The sequence below is a fragment of the Cherax quadricarinatus genome, chromosome 25, assembly GCF_038502225.1.
Source record: "Cherax quadricarinatus isolate ZL_2023a chromosome 25, ASM3850222v1, whole genome shotgun sequence".
NCBI lineage: Eukaryota > Metazoa > Arthropoda > Malacostraca > Decapoda > Parastacidae > Cherax > Cherax quadricarinatus.
Window position 1 is genome coordinate 21,712,866 of NC_091316.1, and position 11,403 is coordinate 21,724,268.

General features: G+C 41.8%; 1 protein-coding gene across 4 annotated transcripts in view; it reads right to left on the reverse strand.

Annotated features, from left to right (window-relative positions):
- The window catches only part of Eip63E (cyclin dependent kinase Eip63E), a 528,910-nt gene that overhangs the window by 224,904 nt on the left and 292,603 nt on the right, over positions 1-11,403 (reverse strand). For all 4 annotated transcript variants that reach the window (XM_070088663.1, XM_070088664.1, XM_070088661.1 and 1 more), the window contains one exon: positions 6,997-7,190. In XM_070088663.1, coding sequence (XP_069944764.1) covers positions 6,997-7,190 — 194 coding nt within the window. The remainder of the gene's footprint in view (positions 1-6,996; positions 7,191-11,403) is intronic.

The following is an 11,403-nucleotide window of genomic DNA, read 5'->3' on the forward strand; positions in this document are numbered from 1 at the left end:
AGTCGGGGCAACGACTGCTGCAATCTGAGCAGCAGAATTGCAGATGCAGCTGAAGCAGCGGGAACAACAGTGTAGTCTGCTGTCTTCAGGGAGAAAGTTCATCCCACAGTTGCTTGGCTTTAATTCAAATTAATTGAACATAGTTGTCCAAGGTATTTGAGTCGACGTTCACATATTTTTCTCTGAAGTGGACGCTCATTAAGTTTTAATTTGAACTTTTAACTCTCCTAATTTATGACCAACATTTTTCATGATCAAATACTCTGATGATTTTCTACATAATAAAATGTTAAAAGAAAAAAAAAGAAGAAAAATACTAAATATATTAAAATAAAATATTTATCAAATGCTGCCTTAATAAAGAAATTAAAATCCTCGTATTTTTGTTTTATATATAAAATGGATATGTGTTCCAAATTGAAGAAAATAAATATAAATTGTCGTTCGTTAATTATTACTCGTCACGTTATGGAAATTTAACGGCCGTCACCCTAATTAGGCATCCCTTGGATGGGAATATATATACGGCAGTGACTGTCGGGTACATCAGTAAGACACATCAGTGAGTGCGAAGTTTGAAGCCGATCAGAAGAGGCATTCTTAAATTATCGAATAGAAATCGATATCCCAATTTGCTCATTATTATTATTATTATTATTATTATTATTATTATTATTATTATTATTATTAATTTCCTGGGGAAGGGCTAAGTAATCAAATTATATTCTACGAACGGAATGTTTTTTTTTTTCAATTTTTTTATGAAAATCTCTTCAGCAACTTTACGACGCTCTGCCTGAAAGGAATTTCTTTAGTGAGACTGACACATTAGCGCCTGCGCAGTCCTTCCACTTAGTAAAATACACAGCGCACAAAGTTGCAAGCCGATCAGGAGAGGGATTTCCCAGTTACTGCACAGAAGCCAATATATCAGTTTAATAAAATTAAAAGATTAATATTACCGTAGGTCAATAACAATGTGAACCTTCCTCTCAGTAGGATACACCAGTGATGAAAGTTTGAAGCCTATCAGAAGAGATGTTTTTCAGCTATTGTACGGAAACCAATACTCAGCAGTTAATAATGTTAAAATATGAAGAATTAGACACATGTGCAACATCTGGGTACCTTTATTTGTAGACGTTTCGCCATCCAGTGACTTTATCAATACAAGGACATAATGTGAAGAAAGTATAACTATATACAAAAGATGAGGTAATCAGTCCCTCAACCCTGAAGTTGGTGAAGAGCAGCGTAGTCTTCAAGACTTCACCAACTCCAAGACTGAGGGACTGACTACCTCATCTTATGTATATAGGTCTGTCTTCACATTATGTCCCTGTACTAATAAAGTCACTGGATGGTGAAACGTCTACAGATAAAGATACTCAAATGTTGCACATGTGTATAATTCTTCATCGTATACCATTCATGTACAACATGTTAGACCATACACCGACACAGCCTAAAACTACAGTGAGCCTTCCTTCACATTATTTACAGTGTTTCAAGTTTGAAGCCTATCAGAAGAGGTATTCTCAAGTTATCCAGCATTAAAAATACAACACATATTTTTCAATTAAATTGGCAAATTGTCACCTACACAATATAATATAAATCCGAACTTTCCTTTAAGTAGGATACACCAGAGTTGAAAGTTTGAAGCTGATCCAAAAAAAATTTTTTTTAGGCTGTTGCATAACTAAAGAACTTTTTTTCGGATCGGCTTCAAACTTTCAACTCCGGTGTATTTTCATGAATAAAACTGGCAAACTTGAACCCACTCAACCCAATAAGAATTCAAACATCTCTCTGCACCCAGAAGAGGTGTTCTCAATATATGGCAGAGATGGTTAGGTTAACAGAGCTTAAAGCTGAAGGTCAGGCTGCACCTGACCTTCTCACCACCACACAATAATACTGTCATCCACAAAACAGCGACTAAAGAAAACTCTCAGCTTATACGCTGAGAGAAACAATACTCTCATCTATCCTTATGGCACGGAAACCTCTGAAAATACAAAAATCCTACAACCAACGAGACTATTATTCTAGTCAGATTTAGATCAATTTTTGCCACTGTGTGGTACAGTGGTAACGTATGTACCTACCACTGTGTGGTACAGTGGTAAGGTATGTACCTGCCACTGTGTGGTACAGTGATAATGTATGTACCTGCCACTGTGTGGTACAGTGGTAATGTATGTACCTGCCACTGTGTGGTACAGTGGTAACATGTACCTGCCACTGTGTGGTACAGTGGTAACATATGTACCTGCCACTGTGTGGTAGAGTTGTAACATATGTACCTACCACTGTGTGGTACAGTGGTAACGTATGTACCTGCCACTGTGTGGTACAGTGGTACATATGTACCTACCACTGTGTGGTGCAGTGGTAACATATGTACCTACCACTGCGTGGCATAGTGGTAACGTATATACCTGCTACTGTGTGGTACAGTGGTAACATATGTACGTATGTACCTACCACTGTGTGGTACAGTGGTAACACATGTACCTGCCACTGTGTACTCACCTAGTTGTGGTTGCAGGGGTCGATTCATAGCTCCTGGCCCCGCCTCTTCACTGGCCGCTACTGGGTCACTCTCTCTGCACCATGAGCTATATCATACCTCTGCTTAAAGCTATGAATGGATCCTGCCTCCACTACATCGCTTTCCAAACTATTCCAATTCCTGACTATTCTGTGACTGAAGAAATACTTCCTAACATCCCTGTGATTCATCTGTGTCTTCAATTTCCCTTGTTGCTGTGTCCCATCTCTGGAACATTCTCTGTCCACCTTGTCAATTTCTCTCAGTATTTTATATCGTTATCATGTCCCCCCTATCTCTCCTGTACTCCAGTATCGTCAGGTCGATTTCCCTTAACCTTTCTTTGTAGGACATGCCCCTTAACTCTGGGACTAGTCTTGTTGCAAACCTTTGCACTTTCTCTAGTTTCTTTACGTGCTTGGCTAGATGTGGATTCCAAACTGGTTCCGTACACTCCAATATGGGCCTAACGTACACAATGTACAGAGTCCTGAACGATTCCTTATTAAGATGGCGGAATGCTGTTCTTAGGTTTGCTAGGCGCCCTTATGCTGCAGCAGATATTGGATTGATGTGCGCCTCAGGAGATGTGCCTGGCGTTATGCTCACCCCAAGATCTTTTTCCTTGAGTGAGGTTTCTCGTCTCTGGCCCCCCTAGACTGTACTCCGTCTGCGGTTTTCTTTGCCCTTCCCCAATCTTCATGACTTTGCACTAGGTGGGGTTGAACTCCAGGAGCCAATTGCTGGACCAGGCCTGCAGCCTGTCCAGATCCCTTTGTAGTTCTGCCTGGTCCTCGTCCGACTGAATTCTTCTCATCAACTTCACATCATCTGCAAACAGGGAAACTTCGGAGTCTATTCCTTCTGCCATGTCGTTCACAAATACCAGAAACAGCACCGGTCCTAGGACTGACCCCTATGGAACCCCACTTGTCACAGGCGCCCACTTTGACACCTCGTCTCATACCATGACTCGCTGCTGTCTTCCTGACAGGTATTCCCTGATCCACTGTAGTGCCTTCCCTGTTATCCCTGCTGGTCCTCCACACTTTTGCACTAATCTCTTGTGTGGAACTGTGTCAAACGCCTTCTTACAGTCCAAGGAAATGCAATCTACCCACCCCTCTCTCTCTCTTGTCTTGCGGCTGTCACCCTGTCATAGAACTCCAGTAGGTTTGCGACACAGAATTTCCTGTCCCTGAAACCGTGTTGGCTGTTGTTAAGCTCATTTCTTTCTAGGTGTTCCACTACTTTTCTCCTGATAATCTTCTCCATGACTCTGCATACTATACACGTCAGTGACATTGGTCTATAGTATTATACCCCTTCAAGAATATCTTATCATTTCACATATACTTTTTAAATTACACCAAAGTGGTTGGGCCACTTACCTTTTATATCCTACCTCTCTCCCCCCTCCCACCCTTTTCCAATATTTCTATCCTTACCCATCCTTCTTCTTTACCCATCTTATCAAAGCTCTGGTCATAAGAAGAAGAAGGTCTCTAGTTTAGTGCTTCTTGTCTGTCTCCTTTTTTAAAAATTGGGACTACATTTGCTGTCTTAAATGCCTCAGTTAATCTCCATGTTTCAATAGATGTGTTGAATATTATTGTTAGGAGTACACATGGCGCCTCTGCACCCTCTCTCAGGACCCATGGAGAGATGTTATCCGGCCCCATCGCCTTTGAGGTGTCTAGCTCGCTCAGCAGCCTCTTCACTTCTTCCTCGGTTGTATGTATTGTGTCCAACACTTGGTGGTGTACCCCACCTCTCCGTCTTTCTGGAGTCCCTTCTGTCTCCTCTGCAAACACTTCTTTGAATCTCATGTTGAGTTCCTCACATACTTCTCGGTCGTTTCTTGTGATCTCTCTTCCTTCCTTAGCCTGATTACCTGGTCCTTGACTGTTGTTTTCCTCCTGCCGTGGCTGTACAACAGCTTCGGGCCAGATTTGGCTTTCGCTGCTATGTCATTTTCATATTGTCGTTGGGCCTCCCATCTTACCTGTGCATATTCATTTCTGGCTCTACGACTGCTCTCTTTATTCTCCTGGGTCCTTTGCCTTCCCAACACACTTGGTTTTGGCTTCCCTGCACCTTTGGGTTACCCACGGGCTCATCCTGGCTTTTTCATTATTCCTGTTACCCTTGGGTGCAAACCTACCCCCAGCTTCCTTGCATATTGTTGTCACGGATTCCATCATCCCGTTTACTGACTTCCCTGCCAGTTCTCTGCCCCACTGAACCGCGTTCAGGAAGTTCTTCATTCCCACGTAGTCCCCCTTCTTGTAGTTTGGCTTCATTCGTCCGGCTCTTCCTGCTTCCCCCTCCACTTGTAACTCTACTGTGTATTCGAATCTTAAAACCACATGATCGCTGGCCCTAAGGGGTCTTTCATATGTGATGTCCTCAATATTTGCACTACTGAAGGTGAATACTAGGTCCAGTCTCGCTGGTTTCGTAACTCCATCCCCCTGTACACCACACGCAGAGATACCTGGCAGCCAAGAAGTCTTGAAATTTGCACGATTATCCCGAAAAATGGTTAAACCCCGGGAAGGGGGGGATGGAGGATGTACCTCACAAAATACTACAGCATTCCTTATCTTCTCGCTGTGTTTTCCCCCTCTGCTCTTGATCTAAGGAACCGGAGCCGTCGTCCGCTCCTGTGGATCAAGGTAGAAATAAAAATCCACAATACCGTGGCTGGAACAATTCCAAAATAACTCTGACTTAGGAGAAAAAATTTATGACGACCTTTCGGTCCGTTATGAACCACTGTAAAGTCGCGACCTAATTGCCGCCCATTCCCAAGGCACTGTATGACTCCTATGGCTTAAGCTTAGCCTGTGTTCTACATGCGTCTTACTCGTAAACTAGATGGTATTCTTTATTATTTATAATAATGATACATCCTCCCTGCTTCGTCAGACATACAGGTTCATCAGTTCTGTTTTAAATATGAACTTGAGAACGCGTCTGTGAATCAGATACTTTAGCAAACAGTGTATAGCACATGATCGTTCCTGGTGCTACTGGAGACACACAACAGTCTGGACGTACACTCTTGACAGGATTCGTAGTAATAGTAGTAGAAAATATACCAGAAGTAGTAGTAGAAACAGTAGCAGCAACAGCAGTAATAGTAGAGAGAGGTAGAGAGGGGGAGAGAGAGAAAGAGAGAGAGAGAGAGAGAGAGAGAGAGAGAGAGAGAGAGAGAGAGAGAGAGAGAGAGAGAGAGAGAGAGAGAGAGAGAGAGAGGGAAAGGGAGGAGCCCCAGATGTCTCAAAGAGACCCGTTAACTGTATTTGAAATTGAAACGGTTGTAACTTCATAAAAAACCCACACCCATTTTCTTTGAATATTTCCCTGGCAGTCTTTTATAGAAAGACTCCTTAATATAACCCCAGATGAAAAGGCCACTATAATAAAAGAGGATTTGGAGTGGGAGGGAAGCGGATGATATTCTAAATTCAAAATACACGTAATCTCCACTTTAATGTAAACTGACTCCTTTTTTTTTTAAGGGGAAACCGAAGTAAAGTTGATGGTTTCTATGCTAAAGGTTCTTGGGGTATGAACTAGGGGAGGATAATTATCCAAAAGGTTGAAAGCCTTATAGTAAAAGAGGGGGAAATGCGCCCTCCAGACCTAGGGGTGATGAGCCCGTATCGCCCCCCGAGGTCGTGTAATTGTCGGTGTGTTGCACCAGGAATTTTGGTTCGCCGTGACTTTGATGCTACAGAATTACATTACTGTTGGATTAACAAGGCGCCCAGAGTAATTATTTTCTTTTTCTCCCAACCCTCGACCCCTCCCCCCCTTCACTATCCCATTCCCTTCCTTCTGGTTACTTTTCCATTAATGACTTCCGGTGACTTCCATACATTACCACCCTCCTTCTCACTCCCTTTAATTATTATTATTATTAATTATTTTGACTTGTCTCCACTTACTCCTCTATTAATACCCTTTCTTTCGCCCTTTCACATATTCTCTTCCTGTCACTTTTCTTCATTCCTACTCCTTTCAGCTCCTCTTCCTTATTTCTCCGACTATTCCCTTGACCTTTTTTTATCTTCTCCTATTTTCCTTAAACTAATTTTCCTCCTCTTGATTCACTACTACGCTTTTTCTTATCTTCTAAATTCCACTTCTCTCGCACTTAAACTTTTGTTTTTGTCTTTTTTGTTTCTTCACCACTTACTTACCTAATCGTGGTCCACCAGCTCTATCTTCTTCATCTAGTTAATGATCCAGCATAAATGACATGCACTGAGGGAGGTGAGGGGGGAGAGGGAGAGGGCCAGAAAGAAGGGAGGCGGTTGGTTGAGATTGAGGGAAGGTGGGACAAGCTACTAAAAAAAAGCTTTCCTTGAGGAATATTTAAAAAGAGGGGAAAAATTAAATTTCAACAAGCACAGTTGAATCACACTCACTCCAAAGGCGGAGAATCTTTTAGACTTGCGGGTGTCTTTACACAAGTAGACTTCAGACTTGGGTCTGGGAGGCTTTTTAGGTCTCATGATGACTTTCTGCTCGCTGCGGATGTCTTCGTCTAGGAGTTTGGAGTCCGAGGAAACGGAGAGTTGCCGGGAGAGAGACTCCCTGTGGTCCACCAGTCTCTCCCACCCTGTGGAGGTAAATCACACACAATTAGAAAGAATACATTCCTCCTGCTGGGATGATGAATACGACACATGTGCAACACTATGGTATTTTTTATATAGGATAGGTTATCCGGAGACAAGGCAATTACCCAGTAACAGTAACTGCAGCTATGCTTGACACAACCTTTGAAACTGCGATAGCTGATGAACCCTTGCTGAAATACTTGACGATATACTCATTGCCCCACTTAAGTTTCCCAGTTCAGGCTCACACATTTCAACACTGTGTATGTCATATTCCATCATACGTAATGGAATATGACAGGAGAAATGTAGGTAGCTTTAGTTCCCATTGTGAGAGTATCATACAGTATTAGGTAGCAGCACGCTGCTAATGTAACCAATTCTGCTAAATAAAGGTGTCTATTGTCGAAACCTTCCGCCTGCGCAGTAGGCTTCTTTAATCGAATACAGGAGATTATAAAAGTGAAGACAGTAGAAATGGAGAGGTAATTTTGCGGTGACTTCGTCAGAGTTGACAGAAAGTTAGTTCTTTAGCCTGTGTTCTACATGCGTCTTACTCGTTAACTAGATGGTATTCTTTATTATTTATAATAATGATATTTCTTAATGGGAAGAATTAATAAACCAGCGGAAGGTCTCAGTCCCATAACAGCCCATAGCTCCATTAAGAGGGTCATCATCCAAGACCTGCGATAGGATGACATTTTCCTTGAATAAGAAAACATGTTCATTAGCTGGTCAATACTCAAGTGGTAAGTGGAGAAGAGTAGGCAGGTGGGGGTGAGAAAGGCCACACAAGGAAACAACACCCCAGGGTTTTAATAATTAAAAAGTATTTATGTGATAACGAATAACAGAGTAACATAATTATGCTCCCTTTATGTTTTTTTTTTGTATATAGATTTGGCCTTTTAATGTTTGCATTTGTAAAACGAAAACACATATTTTTAGTTTACTGATCTTGTTACTTTCTCCTTGCATGTGTCTGAATTGCCTCATTTCATCATTGAAGAGAATGGTTCTGCTAGTTCCTAGCTGTGCTATTCTATTTCCAGCAGACATCTCACGGTCCCTGGCCCCCACTCTTTTAACGCTACCCGTGTGGGTGAAGCAGTATAAATGAGTGGTGGAGGCTCGATCCTCCGTCTGTTAGCCATGCTATTTAAATGTACTCATCCATTTGAAAGCGTACGAGAGATAGAGAGAGAGAGAGAGAGAGAGAGAGAGAGAGAGAGAGAGAGAGAGAGAGAGAGAGAGAGAGAGAGAGAGAGAGAGAGAGAGAGAGAGAGAGAGACAGAGAGACAGAGACAGACAGAATCACCGAAAAGAGAGAAAAATAACCCAAAAAATATAATGGAAAAGGGGAAAAGAAACAAGGTGTTAAAATAATCAATCATGGCAGTGGACGGAATCACACAGAAGATGAATGAGATTTTTTAAGAATGAGAAATGGGGGGAAGGGGATATGGTGGTGGTGGGGGGGGGGGGTGAGGTAGAGTTACGCCTGCGCACTACTCTCTGTCAAGTCCCAGACTTTCTGCGCTGATAAACGTTCTCTTAAATAAAGTTTCCAAATACAGTTTGTGTCTGTATCAAGTTCAGTTTATAGGTCTTCCGCAAACCAGCCACTGTTGCAGTGTTCTATTGGAGAGGAACCACGAGGTGACAGGGATACCAGCTATCAAGGAACAAGAGACCAGGAGACGACAGGGATACAAGTTAATTATTAAGGAACAACAAGAAACCAGGAGAGGACAGGGATGCACGTTAACTTACAAGGAACAACAAAGTACCAAAGACGATTGGAATACAAGTTAATTATTAAGGAGCAAATGACGAGCAGGAGGCGACAGGGATACAAACTAACAAGGAACAACATAAAAAGAAACTTCTATGTAGTGGTAGTGGAGACATTCTGTACATTGATTCAAGAGTAGGTATGGCACATACCTTTGACAGGTTTCCAGAGTTTTGTTAATCCCGCAGTCCGGTCCTGGCCCGGGCTTCTCTGCTCAACCAATACGAAACACTGGTTTACCACACGCTGACAGTAGGGGTCCAAGAGCCATAACTCAACGGCCGAAAGCACAGCCATGCGAGTATACACAAGTTTATGTAAACACACACACACACTTGTACATGCACATACATAAACACGCGCATGCACACGAAAGACTTATACGGATACTGGATAACGTAGGAGAAATATACGCAAAACTATCAGAATGACTTATAAGAGAAAGATGGGAATAATGATTAGATAAATATTCTCATGGGAAAAATATTACCAGTGGAGCCCTACTAAGATCAGTATTAACCTGAATAATATTACTAGTAGAGCCCCACTAGGATCAGTACTGGCCTCAATAATATTACTAGTGGAGCCCCACTAGGATCAGTACTGGCCTCAATAATATTACTAGTGGAGCCCCACTAGGATCAGTACTGGCCTCAATAATATTACTAGTGGAGCCCCACTAGGATCAGTACTGGCCTCAATAATATTACTAGTGGAGCCCCACTAGGATCAGTACTGGCCTCAATAATATTACTAGTGGAGCCCCACTAGGATCAGTACTGGCCTCAATAATATTACTAGTAGAGCCCCACTAGGATCAGTACTGGCCTCAATAATATTACTAGTGGAGCCCCACTAGGATCAGTACTGGCCTCAATAATATTACTAGTGGAGCCCCACTAGGATCAGTACTGGCCTCAATATTACTAGTGGAGCCCCACTAGGATCAGTACTGGCCTCAATAATATTACTAGTGGAGCCCCACTAGGATCAGTACTGGCCTCAATAATATTACTAGTGGAGCCCCACTAGGATCAGTACTGGCCTCAATAATATTACTAGTGGAGCCCCACTAGGATCAGTACTGGCCTCAATAATATTACTAGTGGAGCCCCACTAGGATCAGTACTGGCCTCAATAATATTACTAGTGGAGCCCCACTAGGATCAGTACTGGCCTCAATAATATTACCAGCGAAGCCCCACTAAGTTTAATACTCTCCCCAGCAGCTTTATTAATTTACACAAAGAGAAGAAATATACAAATTATTGTCACAAGGAACTTATATGAATATGTCTGAGATAATGAAATAAATACAGTGCAAAGAAATAATAAGAGTGTAGGTTTACAACAGAAGACTTAGAATTTCGAACCAAACAGGGAACTACAGAACAATTTGCCACTGGGACAAAATTTCGCTGTGTAGAGCTTCATCTAGTCAAGATTTGATAAAAGCTTACACATGACAGAATTTCAGGTGGGAAAAGTGCAACAAAATGAAAGTGGGAGGATGCAAAAAGAAGGCACATAAAGAATAGTGGAAAAAATATGCAGCGTCCCATCTAAAAGTGCGAATAAAAGATGTTCCTAGACCACATAATTCGAAAGATTTTCTTTATCTTATACTGGCAAACTAAAAACAAAAACACTTTTGTGTGTGTGTGTATATATATATATATATATATATATATATATATATATATATATATATATATTATATATGTGTGTATATATTATATATATATATTATATATATATGATAAATTAGACACATGTGCAACTCTTGGGTATCTTTATTGAGGAAACGTTTCGCCACACAGTGGCTTCATCAGTCCATACAAAGGAGAATCTTGAAGAACAGGAGGAGAATGAGGTAATCAGTCCCTCAACCTTGAGTCGATGTGGTCAGTCCATCAATCTTGAATAGAATACGGCATACGTTAGGTTAGGTTAGGTAAGGTTCGTCAGGAAACAGGACAAATGTTTCCTGACGCGGGTCTTAGTCAGATGATGACCCGCCTTTGGAGCTTTTGGTCATCTGACCGAGGCCTTCCGCTGGCTTACCGGTCCACCCCTTTAAAAATTATGGTACGGCATACGTGCGGAGAAGGAGCTTACAAACCGTTGGCAGGAGAGGTGCAGCAGTCATAGGTGGTGTCACATTTGTTCAATGTGGAAGTAGGTCGTGCCCAAGAATTAGACAAGCGAAGAATTCCCAAGTATTAAGATCCCAAGAAGTTGCAGTGTCTGACAGGTTTGTAGATGAATGGTTCAGAGAACCGACATGTTGATAAATTAGACACATGTGCAACTCTTGGGTATCTTTATTGAGGAAACGTTTCGCCACACAGTGGCTTCATCAGTCCATACAAAGGAGAATCAATAAAGATACCCAAGAGTTGCACATGTGTCTA